The sequence below is a fragment of the Lissotriton vulgaris genome, chromosome 6 (genome assembly GCF_964263255.1).
Source record: "Lissotriton vulgaris chromosome 6, aLisVul1.2, whole genome shotgun sequence".
In the NCBI taxonomy this organism is placed as follows: Eukaryota; Metazoa; Chordata; class Amphibia; order Caudata; family Salamandridae; genus Lissotriton; species Lissotriton vulgaris.
The window spans coordinates 1074252196-1074273550 of record NC_141694.1 but is presented as its reverse complement, the minus strand read 5'-3'; the positions used below and the strand labels follow the sequence as shown (position 1 = coordinate 1074273550).

At 43.9% G+C, this 21355-nt stretch overlaps 1 protein-coding gene across 1 annotated transcript in view; it reads right to left on the bottom strand.

Annotated features, from left to right (window-relative positions):
* Positions 1–14931, bottom strand: part of FAM89A (family with sequence similarity 89 member A) — a 136583-nt gene extending 121652 nt beyond the window's left edge. The window contains exon 1 of the mRNA XM_086927140.1: positions 14207–14931. Within this exon, the coding sequence (XP_086783266.1) occupies positions 14207–14464 (258 nt within the window). The 5' untranslated portion in view covers positions 14465–14931. The remainder of the gene's footprint in view (positions 1–14206) is intronic.
* Positions 14932–21355: the final 6424 nt, after the last annotated feature.

Sequence of the window (21355 nt, the reverse complement as noted above, 5' to 3'; positions counted from 1 at the left end):
TAAATACAATACATTTCAGTCAGGTGCAGTTTTAAAATGGGGAATGTTTTCTGCACACCATTTAATAACATTTTAATTTTACAACAGAGCAACTCTTACCACACATGGTCCATACATATTTAATACCATGGGGGAGTCATTCAAATTAGGGGGGCAAAAAGCAAAAAATTTTGGGGGAAAAAGGCCAAGTCCAACAAAGAGCAACGCCAGAGCACTAAAAAAGACAAACACGTCCCCAAAAGACTGGGCTCAAAGACAGAACCTTAAGAAAGAGTACAAAAAGAAAATGGTGGAACATAAAAGATCTCTGAATGATGACTTCTGGGCAAGACTACTCTGCACGGCAAAGAACACCAACTCAAACGCATTTTGGAGGATCATAAACAGTTTAAACCATCCCTCAAACCCAATAACATCTAATGTCCTAGAAGCAGATTGGGTCGCGCTACTAACACAGAGGTTCTCGCAAGTAACACCCGACAAGCCCAATATAGAAGTAAACCAACAAAATACCAACAAAGGGGACAAAAAAGCGAGCACCGTTTCCAGGGGCGAAATCAAAATCTCTTGCAGGCAAACACAACATCCAAAGGAAGAACGCAGAGCAAATCAATCATCAGAAGGGGATCTCCTTATAACAAGGCTTCACTGTGATATGGTTCAGCCACGGGAGATGAAGGAGATAATAACCAAGCCCAAACAGACAAGGTTTTGTGAAGAGGATATAAGGAAAATTCGAAGAAATACTCGCGGCAGTGGCGCTCCAGGGCAAAATGGGATACCACTGATAATCTTTAAAACTGATCCGGACTTTTGGAGCGGAAAATTTAAAAAACAACTATTTGACGAGATAGAAAGGGTAAATCAAATTCCATCAAGCTGTCAGGGTTCCATAATCTCACCCATCTTTAAAGGAGGAGACAGGACATCCCCAGCAAATTACACACTGATCGCCCTCCTGGACGTGGAGGCGAAGTACTTTGCATCCCTAATCCTGGAAGACCTAACAAACTGGTCTGATGCCACAAAGAGAATACTGCCCAACCAAACAAGCTTCAGGAAAGGGACCGAGACGATGACAAACATCCTGTCTCTCTCAATGTTAGCCGACAAATACCTACGGAAAAAACTGCCCCTTTACCTATGTTTCATCGACTTAAAGGCGGCCTTCGATAGCGTAGATCGCAACATCTTATGGAGAAAAATGCGCAGTTGGAACATCCTGGACAAAACACTGAGAGGAATCCTACTCCTTTATTCCAACACTTGGATCGAAGTAAAATTGGGGAACGGAACACGGCTCTCAAGACAAATCAATACCAGCAGAGGCCTTAAGCAGGGCTGTGTTCTAGCACCTCATCTTTTTATGGCAGACCTAGCCCCAACCCTAAACAAGATCTCATCCCATCCACCCAAACTAGGCTCCTTATCCCTAAGTAATTTATCCTACGCGGACGACGTGGTACTGCTGAGCCTAACGAAGATTGGCCTTCAAAGGTCACTAGTAGGGCTGGCGGAATTTATAACAAATAACAACCTGGAGATAAATACAACAAAAACAAAAACAATGGTCATCACCAGACGACGATCAGTCAACTCACACATCCAACTGGAGGGAACAAAAATCGAGGCCGTGACCAACTATAAGTACTTGGGCTTCTACTTTGACAATCGACATAACCACCAGCAGCAAAAGACGTACATCGCCCAGAGAGCAAACTCACTGTCATTTGCTTTTAGATCCTTAGCCAAAAAGCTTAAGGGGCCATCATACAAACCTCTATTTACAACGATAAAAGCAAAAGTGCTTCCCACCCTGTCATACGGCAGTGTGGGACTGCACAGGAAAGACGCGGAATTGCTCAATAAAATGCAGACAGCCATATTTAAATCCACCTTCCAAATTCAACGGGGAGCTTCACCAGCCCAGACAAGACTAGAATTTGGAATAATAAATTAAATAGTGGGAAGAAAGTACGCAACTATAAAGTACTGGTACAGCTTGAAACAGAACATAGCAACCTCAGAACTGCATCAAGCACTGTGGAAAGAAATAAAAGATGATGTTAAATCCCCACATAACCAGTACCTTGAGAAGGCCATAACCGAGACTGGAACAAGAAATCTCTGGGAACTAAATTTGCCTTATCCAGCATTTAAACAAGCCATAAACAAGTCAACAAAATTCCATTCTCTTCTACTTGACAAAGCCACGTTCAGCACAAGAAACCACGCTTGGATGGTCATATCAAACTACAAAACTCTCACTGCAGCCCCGTATCTAACAATTACATTTCCTGCTTGCAAAAAACAAAAATTAATGGGGCTCCGTCTGGGAAATTTTCCATCAACTATGGACCAACCAACTTGGCTACATGACGGACCCAAAATATGTAGACTATGTGGGAGCAGCAAGGAGGACATTATTCATCTAGTTTGTATCTGCCCGAATTTAGCCCAAGCACGAGCAGTCTTCCTTAAAAAGGCAATGAACGAACGAGGCATAAGAACGTGTAGATCGGCGATTATGTCAACTTTGAACCCAACAGATACCCGCTTGAACTGTTTACTATTAAAGTTCCTCGTGGCTCACGCCCAAGCGATAAAACACAACCAGGCACCCTGTTCACATAAGGACAACATAACTACGGTAGTGCAGGGAGAGGGCTCTTTTGAACTGAATAATGTATAAATATCAGAACTCTTGGAACTATAAACTACATGGACTGCTTAAATGTTTTTAACAACAAATTCTAGCACTAGAATCAGAATGTTTTAGAATGAATTAATAGAGAATTTATCCATACAAAAGGAAATTTTAAATGCGCAGTTGATTTTATAAAATGTATTGTTATGTTTTAATTAACTGAAACAATAAAACTTTTTCATTCATTCATTCCATGCCACATAATTTCACTACACAAATACAATACACACCACACAATTCCACAACTAACAATTCCAATCCAACACACAGAATTCCACTCCACACCACATACATCCACTCCACTTGAAACTAAAACACATGGTTAAAAGACAGTCAGTCATTTACAACGCCAATAGCTAAGTCTCACAAATGCAAGACCGATTGCATTGCAAATGCTAGCTTATTATGTAGTAAGACGATCATTGCAAGTCCTTCGGTGTCAAGTTCTCCTTATCTGCCCTCCGACTGCCCATCTCTCTCAGATTGCTTCTCGGATGTCTCCTGAAAGGAACGAGATGAACGTGTGTCAATGTCCTGATACCTGTCAGGCGCTTTAATATTATCACGGTTACGCAGATTAAAGCGTTTTTCGGTGGCCTCCTGTTGAAGAGATCCAACCTGTGGCTTAATCTTCTCTTTATGTTTCTTATTATCCAACTTCTTCTTTGTAGAAGAGTTTGGTGATTGCCTAGAGTTATCCTTATCAGAATTACTCTTAAATTGAGGTTTACTAGGTCTGGCTCCCAAATTATCTCTACCCACTGTTGCGTACGTTTCTTCGATAATTTTATGTAATTAGCAATCCTGTTGTCCGTCCCGGTACCAAATTTGTGAGTTGCCGGTGTATAGCCAGCCTGCTGCTTCCCGTTGAATGTTACTTTTTTTTTTAACTTTATTTTTCAAGTTTGTAATTTAACAGTTACAAAAAGAAATCCCCCCCCCCCCCCGGCCCCCAGATGGCATAACAACACATGTACACAAATCGACATTCTCATTATGGCACTTTTTTGGATATAGGCTTCACCTGGATATATTTGGACCTATGAGGAATAGCAAAATAACAGACAAATAAAAAGGTATCATTGTGAGGAGGTAACCAGGCCTCACACCGCGCCCTGTACTAAATAAATCTTAGGAGACCCCCCAGCCTCTCCATCAGATCCAGATCCCTGCGGCAAGAACAATTTGCCACTTGTCCCTTCAGAATCACTTTGGGAAGATTGCCCTCTCATTGCCAATCCTGAAATACACATGGCTCGCCAGGCAAGTAAGTCCTCTTGTAGTTTCTCATCCCTCCTGGTTCGCTGCATATGCGTTTCTTCGGCTAGAGACCATTCTCTCACGTCTCTAAGCCATGTGGGTATCTCTGGGGCCCTCTGTCCCATCCAAGTAATGGCTACCCTGCGCCTGGCCAGCACCCTTTAATGTTACTTAACATAATGGCAGAGATTCCGGCAAAATCGTATACACCTACGAGCCCTTGGGTCTAAAGGTGAAGTCTGGGCTAAATAGAAGACCACTGGATCAAGAAGGCTTCCCTTTAAAGGACGGTTTCCTTCATCCACCAAAGGTGGCATGCTTCATCATTGGGGAACCTTCTAGCATGATGAAACCTAGTAATGGTGCGGGCTACAACTCCCTCACTAAGAGAGAGGAGCTCATGGATATTTTATATGCTAGGAGAATAGTTACTAAATACTCAATGAGAGCTTAAGGGCGTTGTTAGACATGGCATCTTTTGGCGCGTTTCCCCGAGTTTTTGCTTTCTGCTCTCCCAGTTTGGACTCTGTTTTTGCTGGTATAACGTTTCTGCGTACTTTTTGCACTGCTGATCAGTAGTCAAGCACTGGTGCTCCTGTGGTAAATTGTGTTATGATTGGATGTGAGACTTACTTGTCACACCCTAGTAAAGGGCACTGCGGGTGCCGGGCCTTGTGAGTCAACCGCTACTCGTGGGCCTGCAGCACGGATTGTGCCACCCTCGTACGTAGCCCGAAAAAGGTATAAGTGAATGAAGTTTGGTATGCCTGAACTTAGTGTCTAAAGATGCAGCCTTTAGCGAGGGTTCCCTTTTCATTCCGATTTCATAGAGGCCACTTTTCGAAAGTGGGTATTTTTTTGCTCCGTCATCCTGCGTGCCTCTGCTGGAACGTGGATTGCCTGTCTGTTTTTTGGACGACAGATGCCTAGGAAGCAGGGTGGCTCCTGATAGTCCAGGTAGGTCAGAAAAGGGCTAAATAGACCTGGGTTACGAAGGAAGGAGGGGCGGAATAGAGAGGAGATTTCCTTGCACCTCAAAGGGCCTGGTCTTCCTCTGACAAAGCAGTCTCCATCTCCTGCCAGGAATTCACGCCAGAGAGGGCCCGACTGGTAGTGGCCGGACACCATCTGCCTGGCAGATCAAAGGATTTTTGTGTACCAATACTGGGTCCCAGATTCCTGAACTTTAGAACTCATCTGGACCAAGAGGACTGCCAAGAAGAAGAGCCGGAGAAGCGGCTAAAAGGAACGACTGCTTTGCTGCGTGCTTTGCTGGGCTGACCTGCAGTGGCTGCTTCTGTCTTGGGCAGTGAAAGCCTGGACTGGACTTTCTGCAACCAAATTTGTGAGATTCTCTGTGGGCTTGAGGTAGAGCTTGCCCCCTCTTCACGAAGTCAGGAACAGCAATGACTTCAGGTTCTTCGGCCCGCAGCACTACGGACTGTGGCTTTTGTGCTGGAACCCTAAGAATACCAACTCGACTACGTCTATGACGACCCTGCCAAACCTGTGTCCTAAAGGCACCGCAGACTGCACCACCCTGGTCTCAGCAACAACGCTGCTGACGCCCTCACCGAACCGCTGCTCGCACTTAGACCTGTGGGCACCGCACTCCGCACCGCTACACGACAACCCGTGGCCTTCCTGACACCGTCACTTTCAGCAGAAATCTACGCTGCTGCTTGCACCGTGGTTCGGGGGCACCGCTTGTAAGATACACGACGCACCGCCCTCATCCCACACTGCAGCCTTGGCCCACTGACGCCAGTGCCATCGACTCAGCGCTTCAGTAACGACGACGACGCTGCTTGCACCGTGACTTGCAAGCACAGTGACGAGCACCGCCTTCATCTCGCACTGCGACCCTGGTCTCACCAACGATGCTATGTGACACCGCCACCGAGCCGCTGCTCGCACCGCGACCTGGGGGAACCGCACGCCGCACCGCTGCACTTCAGACCCCAACGTCTGTTGGCGGCAGCGCTCCTGATCCCATCAGAAAGGGGCTCAACCTGCAATGAGAGCGACTTCAAGGGCCTCATCGCCCTGCATCTCTGAAAGGTACTGTTTGTGGGTCTCCCCGACACCACAGCTGGCCCGCGTTCCGCGGCCAGCCAGAACTATATTGGATTTGTTTGTACTCAACGCCGGGATAGCCCCGGAGGGAGCTATCGACATCAAGGAACTTTGTTGGAATGTTCTTTGGACAATTACAGACTTTCTTTGAAATAGTATTGTGGATTTTTATCGTCTTTGGTCTTGTTTATAAAGTTACTAGCAGCCCGTCCCGACGTTGTCCGGGTATGAATTGCTGCCGGCCAGTAGTATATTGTTTTGTAGGATTTCGTTTTGATAGCATTTCTTATCTGCGACAGGCCTGTGAAACGCTCCGATTCACAGTGCACTGCTGATGCACTTAAGAGTGCGCGTTCAGTAGTGTGTGAACTCTAGTTTCCCTACTTTATTTTTCCTTGCAATATTATATAGCGCGAACTCGACAACATGGCATGAGCACAATTTACATTACAGAAGAACACATTCATTTGTGGTAGGCACGAGGAGACAAAGCGATTTGCCTGTAATCACAGGATGTTGAGCTGATGCCGAGATTCGAACGTAGCTCCCCAGCTCTAAAGTTCGCAATTCTAGAACTTGTGGCGGGAGGTGTGTCTAAAAGTGTATGTCGGTGCTGGCCATCAATGAGAGAGACCTGTGCATTTTTCAAATCAGTAGTGAAAAGAATATGAGTATGTTGCTGGAGATGTGGGCCGTCATGCCACCAATGTACTTACCGGGGGAGGGTAAACATCCATTACTCCGCAACTTTCTTTCCGCATACCATCACTCCGCATACTTTCATTACGAAAGTACCATGACTCTGCAATGCCATTATAACGCATGGCATTACATTTGATATGCTTTTACCACGCATACATTTACAACAAAATTCGTTGTAAATGCATGAATGGTAAAAGCATGTTTTTTTAATGTTTGGATAAGGTAAGTATTGGTATAGGGCTATATGTTTTGGGGCGTTTAGGTATTTTCAGGGTTCAGATATAGTTTTGGGATATGTTGGACGGGGTAGTTTTAGGGTTCAGTGCTAGGTTTGGGTTTTGGGGTATAGGGGTATTTTTAGGGTTCAGGGCTAGGTTTGGGTTTTGGGGTACAGGGTTATTTTTAGGGTTCAGGGCTAGGTTTTGGGGTAAAGGGGTATTTTTAGGGTTCAGGGGTAGGTTTGGGTTTTGGGGTACAGGGGTATTTTAAGGGTTCAGGGCTAGGGTTGGGTTTTGGGGTACAGGGGTATTTTAGGGTTCAGGAGTAGGTTTGGGTTTTGGGGGACGGGTATTTTTAGGGTTTATGGATAGGTTAGGGTTTTTGGGGTACAGGGTATATTTATAGGGTTAAGAGGGGTTAGTGTTTAGGAGTGTTGGAGTATTTTAAGGAGTAAGGGTGGGTTATGATTATGGGGTGCAGGGGTATTTAAAGAGAGCCGGGTGGACACCCAGAGCTGGAATGTACAGAACCTGGGAAGAGAAAACAATGAAATATTGGGTACAACGCTCGCTTTTTTTCTCCGTAATCCCGCGGCCCGCACACGCCCACGCCCCCAGCACACACCCACAGCACACGATATGAGCAATGGCATGAAGGGCGGAATGTACCACACGTCCCCAGCGTTTGTCACGCCCCCAGCACACGCCCACAGCACAACGCAGACACGCCCACAAGGTACTACTTTGCTGGCACGGTTCTTTTACCTTTTAAATGTATATGGTGGGCATCTGCATAGCCTATGTCTTTCTGCTGCAACTGCCCTTTCCAACGCTGTATTGGGTGTTGTGATTGGTGCTGTGGTTCCTGAGATTACCCGCCTCAAAGGTTTGGGTTCTCTCATTATATTAGTATAGATTAGTATTAGTATAGATAGGTTATTTTTCTAAAACTGGTGTGGTGTCCTTTTGTAGTGCTTACACTGTATTACTGTTGGTTGGGTGCTAAATGCTTTACACCCTGCCTCTAAGATAAGCCTGGCTTCTCGTGCCAAGCTACCAAGGGGGTGAGCAGGGGTTATTTTAGACGTGTAACTCACTTATCCTGACTAGAGTGGTGATTTTTGCCTGGCTTTGGCCTGCGCCCTAGCCTACTAAAAATTCCATTTCTAACAGGCGTGGTGAAGTACACAGTGCAAGTGAAGACGTGAATTAAAACTAGCTACAGGTTTCACCGTATGACTTTATTCTGGCTGCCCTGTGCTAGGATTAAAAACATAAAAACCGACGTGAACTATTAGATCATGGCAATTCTGGTGGCTGAGAAACTTCTGATATCTTCCAGCCTTAAATCACAATATTTTAAACCATATTTAACCTGTATTATAGGCCTGCCAAAATAGCACGGTAGGGGGTGGGGGGGGGGGAATTAAAAGAGGGCAGATACACGCGATGTGGAATAGAGCAAGCGGATAGCATCCATATGTTTTATGACTGTCCAGAGCTGAAGCAATTGATACATAAAATGGAAACCTTCCTGGCAGAGGTGACAGGGAAACAGATTGTGATTACTCCGAAGGTGATGATGTTGGGGTTATTGGATGATCCGTTGATGGAACAAGGGGTATATCAATATAGATATTTTATTTTTATCTCTGTAGCAGTAGCCAGATTATGTATTGCTTCATTATGGAGGGAGAAAGAGCCACCATCCTTTGAAATGTGGAGGGGCAGACTCTATGCAATATACAATTTAGAATTTAGTGTGTATGCCTTAAAAAAAAGCCCCATTTGCACTACTTCCGCGTCTCAACTTTGGGCCGCATTTTATATCTTATCTGAAGTTGCTGTATACTGATTTGACGGCTTCGGTAAGGGTGGCTGGTGCTACTTCTGGGGCCTTCCCCATTGGGCGAGGCACCCGGCAGGGGTGCCCCCTCTCGCCGTACCTGTTCGCTCTGGCTATGGAGCCGTTGGCGGCGTGGGTCAGGATTGACGCACAACTGCGGGGCTTCGAGTGGGAGGCGGGCCCGTCGGACAGAATCGCATTGTATGCCGATGACGTCCTGTTCTTCCTTACGGAGGTGAATAAAACGGGGCCAAGAGTCCTGGAAATTATGAGGATATTCGTTGAAGTATCGGGATTGTATCTGAACCCACGTAAGTCCACCCTCTGGGTGCTAGGCGACCATGGTGGGATAGGACCATGGGTGTGAACACTGCAGGTAGCGACAGGAGGCCTTAAGTACTTGGGGGTGTTCTTGACAGTTACGCCCGCTATAGCTTGGGAACGCAACATAGTGCCGGTCTGGGGCCGAGTTCAGATGGAAATGAAGTCCTGGTCTCGCATGCCTCTCAACCTCTATGGCAGATCGGCTATCTTTAAGATGGTTGCCCTTCCGCGCCTGCTGTACAAGCTACAGGATTATCCTTATTTGATTTCGCCATCATGGTTTTGGCAAATCAACTCAGCATTGGGTCGGTTCCTGTGGAGGGGTGGGGTTGGGGGGGGGGGGCGAGTGGCCTTGCGCACCTGCTTTTTGTCTACGTACTGTGGGGGGCTACCGGCGTCAGATATTTTGTCCTACTACCAGGCATCCCACCTTCTTGTCTTGAATGAATGGTGGTATGGAGACAGGGGTGACCCAGCATATGCCCTCGAGAGATATTTGATGGACCCGGATATGCTACATACGATTCTATACTCGGCGCGGTTGCGGAAGGGGTTGCCCAGGTCTACCCAGGTGGTTTTACAAGTTTGGAGACAAGCGCTGCGTTGTATGGGCTGGTGGGGTAGGCTGACGGAGGAGACCCCTCTCTGGCATAATGGGCGGCTGCCGGCGCTGGCGTCACTGCCGGGTTTCCGAGGCTGGGATTCTATTGGAATCTCCACACTTGGACATGTCCTGAAGGGCACGACACTTAAATCCTTTCAGGAGCTCAGTGAGGAGTATTGTATGCCGCGGACGCAGTTCTTTAAGTACTTGCAGTTCCGCCATGCCCTGGCACCCACACTGGAGGGACTGGACTCCTTGCCCGAGTTCAGCCCGATTGAGGCAAAGGTGTTCATGGGAGATTTGGCAGAGAAAAAGATTTCCCGCATCTACCAAACGCTGGTCACGCATTGCTCCTCCTCTCTACAGTCTCTGCGGGATTCTTGGGTGAGGGATGTTGAGGAACTAGAGGAGGAAGATTGGCGAGAAGCTCTTGAGGCCCCTAGGGGAGCAGCTATAGCCATGCGCCTGCGTTTTATCCAGTTTAAGTACCTACATAGGGCGTATTACACCAGGGAGAGACTGTGGCGAGCGGGTCTGATTGAATCCCCTGCATGTCTGAGATGTGGTCAAGAGGTAGGTACTTTCCTCCATACAGTATGGAGCTGTGGTGGCTTGGCTGGATTTTGGACTGGGGTGTGGGACTGAGTGTCTGAGGTGCTGGGCTGGGATCTGCCTTATTCCCCTAAACTTGGGCTCCTTCACGTCCTGGAAGGCGTGGGTGGCAATGTATATAAGAGGCACCTACTCTTACTGGGTCTTACAGTTGCAAAGAGGGATGTGGCACAGGTTTGGAAGGACCCCCGGGCTCCCAAGGTAGTAGTATGGAAGAAGGGCCTTGATTTTTGTATGGGTTTAGAGAGGCCGATTTTCGAAGCCAGGTGCTGCCCTAGGAAACACTACAAAATATGGAAAAGATGGGCAGATTACAGGGGAATATGGCTGGAACCGCCAGCACAGATAACGAGACACAGAGGGACTGGGATGAAGGGAGTGAGGGGGCAATATCGTACACACGGCTATATGCATGCAAACCTTTCTACTGGAATATAGAGACATTGGGCGGGGGGGGGGTGGGGAGTTCGGGGTTTTGTCATAAAATGTTATTTGGATCGCTGACTATGCTATATCTACTGTAGTTCCTCCGGGGTACGGAGTGCTGCGTTTGTGTGCGGTCAACCAATAAAAAGAGTTAAAAATAAAGTTTTTAAAAAGCCCCATAAGCGTAGGTTAGGCATAAAAATATGGGGGACACTCTCAGATTATCTAAAATAATTATGATAGCAAATTGCCTTACCTTTGATGTATTGGCTGCAAGATTTGGCCGGCCTTAAGGCTTGGCGACTAGATATGTATATTTTAATGTTTTTTTTAATGGCTATGGCTTACTAAAATACATTTTTTTTTAAAGAGAAGGAAATAGGTTTAACAAAACAAAAACAAAACAACAAAAACTGACTAAAAACACACCCTGCTAAGCTGATGGAGTCATAAGAATAGAAACATCAAGGACGTAGTAATGGATCCGGAGCCCACCATAAAACATATGCAAGGGGGTAGGCTACAATGATGTAATGGCCTTGCTGCGAAATTCTACAAGGAATTTGGCAAACAATCGTCTCCTAATCTTTTGGCATTGTGTAAGGAGGCAAACGTCCATGGGAGACGCCTACCACAACACAAAAAGCAGCAAATACTACATTACTCAAACAAGACAAGAACAACTCCAAATGAGAAACCTACAGGCCACCATTCCTTATTAATATTGATAATCCGAACCTTGCAAAGTATTGCCAAACAGACTAGTCCCACTACCACCAGGGCTAGCCTTGCCTGACCAATATGGTAATATGTCTATCCAATTTACATCAATTAATATACGCAGTTGTGGTATACCTAGATGCTAATAAGGCTTGTGAAAACTTGGAATGGGCATTCCTGTTCTAAGCATTGAAGAGGATGGGTCTAATTAATGAGGAGTTGAGCTGGATCAAGCTATTATACTCCCAATCTATAGCCCTTGTCAGAGTCAACTGTGCAATATCTGCACTGTTCAAAATGACCAGGTGAGCCAGGAAGTGTATCCGCTGTCGACAATCATATTTGCTACAGCGGCAGAGCCAAAGGCCTGCATGCTTCATCTGCACCACTCTGCACATGGGCTAATATTCAGTTTGCATGGGCTACTGCCATCTATGTATACCAATTATATTTTACCATTTATCAGAGCGCTCTTGTCTAATCTACACCTTGATAGTTGTGAGATAATCAAATTTGGAGATTTCTCAACCATTGCAATTGCTAAAGCCATTCATTCTACCGCTGACAAAGGGAATTAAAACACTAATAATGCCCCATTGCAATCCCATTTAAGTTGGGCCGAGATAGAGTTAAATATCTTGGAATCTCTGTAAATTGTCTGTGATGACTTGTTGCGTAGCACAACATATACACCAAAATGACAGAACAAGGAAATTGCTGGGTCTGCCTACCCTGACTTTAGTAACCCGAAATACATAAATGAAAAGGGTTCTGCTACCAAAACGTCTATATCTTTTTTTAAGCATTCCAAGTCCCCTGGCACGTCAATTTTTAAAAAAGGTTTTTTTACTAACACTGCTCATGATCAAATTAACCTGGGGGGGTAAACAACCATATATTTTCGTCCTCCTATCTCACAACTTTGAACTTCTTTCAAGAAATCATGTACTCTCCCTGTACTCTGGTGAGACTGATAATGGCTAAAGGTGGCATTGACGTTTTCCTGCTCGGGGCCCATTCTGTATGGAAGGCTACTGCATCCAAAGCAAACCTTTCTTCGGGATGCCTGGAGGACATTCTAAAAGCAGACACTAGTCAAGAGGTTTTAATTTTAAAACTTTATTACAAACCAATAGAACATTGAGTTGTGATATTAATGCTAAGCTTTAAACTAGTCATAATTTAGCCTCTGGTCATGTAACAGAATGGGAATCTCCCCCACTAGCGTGGCAGTTAGTTTGAATTATATTATTAAAGACACAAAGCAAACATTATCCATACATGCATCTCCTAATGTACATTCTTTTGTTTAATATGCACTTCCATTTTCTTTTCAAAACATGACCGGTTATCAATTTATGTCACTGAGTTTGTTGAGTTCTCTAGCAACTTATTTCTTTTTCATCTGATCTCACTTTCCTATTGAACCTTAGGTGCATCAAAAAACAGGAAGCTTGCTACTCTGCTGGGTTTATTATACTCTTAGCTGTTATAACTGGTGGTTACTGTGATGTCCGAGGACTACAGGATTGTAGCCTTCATAAGTTCATAACCTGCTGGGCTGCTTCTTTTGCATTCCATGTTGAATTTACAATGATATAGATAGGTTTCTTTGATGGTAGGTTTCTTTGATGGTAGTTTTCAGTAAAGAATAAAAGTCCTACTCATTTCACTGTGCCTTTAATAGAATCCAAAACGCCCCTGACATTAGTGTGCGAGACTTTCCATTAGTGTTTAAGTGACCAAGAATCTTGGCATGTTCTATTATGTACACCCCACACTAACCTTGTGTTATATATCCTGGTATGCTTAGATAGTTGAGAGAAGGTGGTTCTTGCTAGGGGTGGAATGTAGACGAACGGCGGCTGGCTGAGGACGAGCCTGCTGCGCGCGTCTAGCGGTGACTTTTCGTACACTTTGATAATACATTTCTCTTTGAAGATATCAGTCTCCGACGTGTTCTCTAGCCATTACACATTGCTAAGACATGCTTGCACAAAAATGACGATCATCAAACTGCGAAAGGCACAAACCAATTCATTCCAATCCTAATCAACGTAGAAATGATGCCAAGAATATACAAAAACAAGGTCTCCTGACTAGAAATAAAAAATAGATAAAAAAACAATAATCTTGCGTCTTAAATAAGTCCCCGATCCAGTGAGCGACAACCTTTTTTCCTGTACATGCGTGGTGCACTTTTTTCTGCCAAAAGGGTAGTCTTACAATAACAGCGTTAGTCGCTGTTCTTGTTGTAGTCAATAGGCCATTAATAGAAGTAAACCTGGTCGGCATGAATCCAATTCTTAACGAAATTTCTGCAGTGGCCTTCCTGAAGTAAACAATGATTTTTTTTATAATCAAGTGTATTGATTTTGTAGTAAACAAGGATTTTAAAGTTGTCAGGTGCGGCTCTTCATCACAGACCTAGACCCTGAATGATCATAGGTTTGCAAAATCCCTAAAGAGGTGCAAATGTTCACAACCAGAAGACAGACAATCTGAGAAATGTATAAGCCGTTGTCCAAAATATAAAAATAAATACCCATGCCACACGTTTCCCCAAAGTTCGCAAAAAAAAAATGACACTCTCCTCACACCTTCCATGGGAACACCGTGATATTAATACGGGCACCTCAGCGACACAGCCTTATCAAACATCTATATGGAATCAATACCCTTCTTCCCGACACCCACCCGAAAATACTCACCATCTCTTTTCTGAGCAAGGCCAATGCTGCGTCCAGGTTTGGGGGCTTGGGCAGCAGCTGGGAGCTGCCCCTGGAAGGACCTCCGCGGCTCAGCTCGTCCTGGATGCGGGACTTCTGGGCGTAGACTCGCTCCAGGTCCCGCCAGCCCGAGCCCCCGCTGGAGTTGAGCAGGCCGCTCAGGCTCTTCGGCAGCGGGGGGAGTCCGTCCACGGGAGGGGCCCCAGCAGGGGCTACGGCTGCCTGGTATGAGCCACTCATGGCCGGTCTGCCTGGCTTGTCGGGCAGTTGTGACCTGGGCAGTCCTGAAATAACACTCGGCGAGAGGCTCTCTGGAGCCAAGGCGGCAGCTGGGCTCGGTGTTTACAGCACAGAAGCGGCGGCGCCTGCCGGCCTCCCTCTCCGCTTTCTAAGGGAGCCACAGAGGAGCGGAGGGTCACCGCCGCCCGAGGAGAGTCCTCCTCTGTTCCCGATTTCCTTTCCTTCTCTCGCCGTTCTTTCTACCCTACGTATTTCCTTGAATTCACTTTTTTTCCTTCCCCGGTGTGTGGCGATGTGGCTGTGGGAGGAGAAACGAGTGAATAACAATTCCCCCACCCCTTCGGCTGAGCAGAGACCTTTCAAAACAGCTCACGGTTTCGCTTGACGCACGCACGCCGACGCCTACTGTACTGGTGCGTGAGGTAACATACCTCACCTGCGTGGGAAGTGTTCACTGTTGTTGTCCCGCCTGGTTATTTCACGCCCCAGGGAGGAGGACCATCCTTAATTGCTGTTGTAATTGTGTTAGCCAGTTTTCATAATCTTTTTGGGCTGTTAATGTAGGTGGAGCGAGCCTGGTGTTTTTTTACAAACACGTGTTTACACATCCTTGTACAGTAATACTGTCACAAAGTGTCGATCTTAATTACCGAGTACTGTAGTCCTGAACGCGGATGTTCCTTTGTTATATTTTGTATATCTTGTGTACATAGATGTGTATATATATATATATATTATAATTATTCTATTTTTTATCAGATTTTGGTAATAACTTTTATACACAAGGTGTTTGTAATAATCCAAGGGAGGCAATATGGTAGATAAAAGTTGATTTATTTAGTGGCATAAAAGATACAGCCAGCCAGTCAAGTCGTTGTCTAGGTTAGAGTGATCCCTAAGTGGAATGCACTCTGTGAACACAACAGGATTCTAAGAATCCGTGGTTACAGCACTTAAAGGAAAACACAGTATCAAAATGCAACATCAGAAATCATACAAAACATAGAATATTACATCACCTCCTTTTCTTAAAAGAATAAAATAAAAAAAACAAAGAAAACAAAGGAGAGAAAACGGAAACATTTACTCTCTAAATCTCAAAGGTCTATTAACAATGCGAGAGCTCTTCCTGGCTCCAGAGTCAGTGGAGGGAGCCTTGGTGGGCATAGAAATAGTGGAAGTTTTTTTAGAAACAGGTGAGGTTGAAGTTGCCTTTGAGGGAACAAAAGAGTCACTGACAATTTTTGCAACTCTATTAAGATTCCGCCAGAAACCTCCCTCAACTTGTATAGCATTACCTGTAATCTTAAAAACTTTTACAGGAGGCCCAAACTTGCTTTCCCCTTTGCTGACATGGCCAACCTTCCTAATCCTCACACAATCACCAACTTCCAACACACTCTCTTTCGTACCTTTCCTTACATCAAAATATTCCTTTTGTTTGGACTGGGCAAGCAGGACATTACTTTTAACGATGGACATGAGACTTGAAACATCAGAACTAGACTTAATCCATTTAGACATCCACCCAGGACAAAACGAAGTGTTAGGCTTTCGACCTCTCATTAACTCAAAAGGAGAGACCTTAGTGGAGGAGTGAGGAGTGGTCCTGTAAAACCCAATCATGCTCTTCAATGCTTTGCTGACCTCGACATTACTACTCCTAGCCCACTTTACACAATCGCCAACAACTCTGTTCATCCTCTCAACAAGGCCATTCCCTTGAGGATGATAAAGAGAACTCCTGACATGCCTAACCCCTGAATTGGATAGAAAGTCAACAAACTCATGGCTCACAAATTGCTTCCCATTATCGGAAACCAACACTTCAGGAAAGCCTTCCCTACTCCAAACATCACACAAAAATTCAATAACACTTTTTGTATCAGCGTCTTTAGTCAACTTAAAATCAGGCCACTTGGAAGCATAATCAACTAAAACCAAGATGAACCTGAAACACCCACTAAGCATAGAATAAGGGCCCATGATATCAATACCCAGTTTAGCCCAAGGACGGTCTGGACACTCAACTGGCATAAGAGGAGGAACCCAAGTCTTGAGACTCTTATCAGAGGATTTACAGATACAACATTCCGCAACAAAAAGATCAATATCCGAATCCATAGCAGGCCACCAGAACATTTCACGAATTCTGCGTTTAGTGAGTGAACAACCTAAATGGCCCTCATGAGCTTTGACAATGATGTCTTTTCTAAAAGCAAAAGGAGGAATAATCTTATCATTACGAAATAAAATACCATCCTCAATGGATATCTCATGACCAACTTTAGAATAGGGTTGAAGAGAAGGAGACAAAACCTTTTCACGCGGCCAACCCATTTTAACAAAATTGCAAACATCCTGAAGAACACTATCTTTTCCAAAAGCCTTTCTCCACTCCAGTTCAGAACAAACTTGTAATTCAGGAATGTCTACGCAAGCAACTAAACAATCATCACAGTCCTCTTCAATAAGATTTGAAAACGGGATGTCAACATCATCGTCACACACAGCAGGCGGAAAACGGGACAAAAAATCAGCCCTCACGTTTTTCCCCCCGGCAATATGCACAACATCAAAATGGTATTGTAAAAGCCTAGTCACCATTCTCAAAATCCTGGGTGTGCAACACTTAGTAAGACCACCCCCCAAGATGTTAACCAAAGGTTTGTGGTCAGTTTGAAGTAGAAAACGCCTACCCCAAATGAACGGTCTGAATTTCTCAATGGCCCAAGTACAAGCCAAAAGCTCCTTCTCTATAACAGAGTATTGAATCTCAGCCGATCTCAACACCCTGGAAGCAAAGCTGATGGTTCTTTCCACACCACCCTCACTTTGCGTTAAAGTGGCACCAAGACCAACACAACTTGCATCAACTGTTAGGCAGCATGGCAAAGCAGGATCAAAAGGTTTAAGTACAGAATCAGACGTCAGAGAAACTTTCACTTCTTCAAAAGCCTTAACACAATCCTCGCACCAAACAAATTTCACACCCTTCTTCAACAGGTTACTAATTGGACGTACAATAGTCGCGTAATGAGGAATAAACCTGGAGTAGTATTCACAAATACCCAGAAGAGACTTAACTCCAGTTTTATCAGACGGAATTGGAGCTTTAGAAATAGCGTCCAAAAGTCCCGGTCTAGGCTTTATTCCGTCTTGTGTCAGGATGTGACCAAGATATTCAACTTCAGTACACATAAATTTGCATTTCTCTAGTTTCAAAACTACACCATGATCTTGAAATAAACTTAGAACATTATCAAGAACGGAATCATGAGAACCAACATCTTTGCCGAAGATTAAAACATCATCTTGGAAGACTGTCACGCCCTTAACACCTTCCAAAATATTACCCATAACTCTCTGAAAGACCGACGCGGCCGACGCTAGACCAAAAGGCATACGTCTATACTGAAAGGTGCCCAAAGGAGAAATGAAATCAGTGATGTGATGGGAATCGGGATGTAGCTCAACCTGGTGGTAAGCACTGGCTAAATCTAATTTAGTGAAGAACTTTGCCCCTTTGGTAGCTGCAAAAAGATCATTAATCCGGGGAAGGGGATGAGAATCCACCCAAATCACTTTGTTGACTGAGCGAAGATCAACACAGACCCTAAGTTTGCCATCCCTCTTACGGGCTACGACCAACGCGAAAGCCAAAGAGAAGATTCTGCAGGTTCAATCACACCATTCTCACACAACATCTCAAGTTCTTTCTTCAAATCATCTCTGACACTGAAAGGCACACCCCTAAGTTTGTGTTTAACAGGTGTTGACCCTTCTTTAACAATGATCTTGTGTTTGAACCCTTTTATTTTACCCAATCTGGAACTAAAAACAGAGGGAAACTTGCATTTGAGCATTTCCAAATAATCAGAGCAGGCAACAATAAAAACTTGTTCCTTCGCACCAGGTTTAAGTGTCATACCGAAAAGACCCTGATGGAACCAGCCCAAGATATTGAGTCCTTTAATCGCAACATAAATTTTCCCTCTAATCTTCCTCCCCTGAAAACACAAGATGTCTTCAAAGAAACCAAGAAGACTAATTTTCCTTTCTTCGTAGGACACAGGAGCACGGTCTGGAGGAAGAAGAGGTCGAGTATCATTCCATGTATTGTCAAATAAACCCTTATAAATCATAGTGATCTTAGCACCGGAGTCGACCAGAAGTTTCAGAATTTTATCACCAACAGCAATATCAATAATGGGGTCAACACAGGAGTCAGGATCACCTTCAATAATGGGTTCTTCATGAAAATCAGAAACAACACCAATAGTTATTTCAGATTCTGAATAAGAATCGGAATTCACAACACCCACAACAGGCTTATTAAAATTCTTCTTGTTTTTCAACTTTAAACAAACTTTAGCAAAGTGTCCCACCTTTTTACAATAGTTGCACACTACACTGGAAGCAGGACATGAAGAACCCTTTTGGTGTTGAGGATTGCCACATCTTATGCACATTTGAGAGGACTCAGACTTATTCAAAACTTTTCCTTTAGTAAAGTTAGGTATAGACTTTTTTTTTATTGAACCTTGAAGAAGGATTCAAACTTAAGGCATTTATAGGTTCAACTACTTTGTCCTCAAGTTCCTTGAGAGAAACCATGGATGTTTCTACACTCTTAGCTAACTTAATTGTGTCGTCAAGAGACGGATCACTCATGGCTAATAACTTTTGTCTAATGTTTTTATCCTTACAATGACACACAAATTGGTCCCTGATAAGTTGTTCATTAAAGTTTTCAAATTTACATTCAGATGCTAATCTGCGTAAAATAGAGATGTAGGTATCAATATCTTCTGAATCAGCTTGTTTTCTCTTAAAGAAAGTGTGTCTACGAACCATAAGATTAGGTTGTCTGTCAAAACGAATCTTAAGTTTCTGAACAGTGTCACTATATTCATCAGAAACAACACCTTCAATAGCAGGTAAATCTGGGAGATGTTTATAAACAGACCTGCCCTCAAAGCCTAGAGAATGTAACAGAAGGCACTTTTTCCTTTCAGGGCGAAATCTAGATGCTCCAATGGCTCCTAAATAATTTTCAAAAGCATCGTGCCAAATTTCCCACCTTATTGGAGGTTCACCAGAAGTTTCCTGAAAAGCTGGAGGTGGATTAACTGACTGTAGAGTAGACATAACCTGAAAGAATGGTTAAAACAAACTATATTATCAAATAAACAGAAATGCAAAATAGAATGCAAAACAGCAATAACTTAACAAAATACGTAATAAGTTAACAAGGGACTTGAAACTTAAGATTTGTATTGTAACAATATGTAAAAATAAAAAAAAGAAGGCTGTGTGCATCAGCGTTGAAGATAATAGTAAGCTGTGAGCACAAGTGTCAAAAGAATAAATAACGAAGGCTGTGCGCATCAGCGTTGAAAATAATATTAAGCTGTGAGCACAAGTGTCAAAAGAATAAATAGCGTGGAGATTGAAATGAACTGTAACTTGAACTTGCAACTTGAACAACGAGAGCTGTGCGCATCAGCGAAGACACAACGAGAGCTGTGCGCATAAGTGAGCTGTAACTTGAACTTGCAACTTGAACAACGAGAGCTGTGCGCATCAGCGAAGAATTGGTTGCTAAGCAATGTTCGCTGTGCGCATCAGCGGTAAATGCGCGAAGAATGTTTTGCTAATGGACGTCACAAAGTAAAGTGGTTAGACCAATCCAGATTGTCCAAACATTCGTCCAATGAAAGGACAGAAGAGAAAAACGCAGAGACGTGATGGTGTGCAACACGCTTCACTGACGCTGGTAACGTGATGATGTACAAACTTGCAAAGACGTCACAAGACTCCACACGGAAACAGAATGCCGGAGCTAATAAATTCAGCCACGGAAGGTAGGGCTCGAGAAGGCTCTAAATGTTATTTTTTAAAAGAGACAACGGTCGAGGCCAAATAAAGAAAGTTGGAGTATCAGGAATAATGAGAAAAGTCTCAAAATAAAGTTCGAGTAACCACACATAAAATTATAGTCTTAGTAAAGTTGAACAAACGGACATGCACAAATAGTCTTACGGTTTTGAAGATGTCTTTGTTTTAAAGTCGGTTAGTGATGTTTCTATTTTCAAAGTCCATAGAAAGATGTGGTTTTCGAAAATCCAGTATCTGATATCTCCGTGTTGGCAGTCAGAAGTAGGAAATGCCGACTTAAATGTGATGATCCTCAAGGTGACGCAGAGTCAGCAGTAGAGGATATTAGACAGGAACGAAGCTCTATCTCTTCTTAGCCGGTCCCAAGGAGATTACAGATGTAAAGCACGCATCGTCGCCAATACATTTATGTAATAATCCAAGGGAGGCAATATGGTAGATAAAAGTTGATTTATTTAGTGGCATAAAAGATACAGCCAGCCAGTCAAGTCGTTGTCTAGGTTAGAGTGATCCCTAAGTGGAATGCACTCTGTGAACACAACAGGATTCTAAGAATCCGTGGTTACAGCACTTAAAGGAAAACACAGTATCAAAATGCAACATCAGAAATCATACAAAACATAGAATATTACAGTGTTTTATTCACTTTTTTAATCATGATAAATTATTTAACAATTTTTTGTAATGTTTTAAAATTAACCTTTTATCTAACAAAATGTGGTTCTGCTTGTTCCCAATTGTTAAGATGGCATTTATGCATTACATTTACAGGTTGATTTTATCATGCACTACAGCACTTTATCCCACTTTAATTGCACATGTAATATAATTTTTCGCACTTTAGGCATCGACCAAGTGTCACTATAGTAGCACTATAAGTTCCCCTGCCCTGCCCTACCATCTTATTGTACTGTTGACATACACCATGTGCATTCTTTTTGTATTATGCAACAATATAACGCCTTGGTACTGATATTAGAAATAAGGATG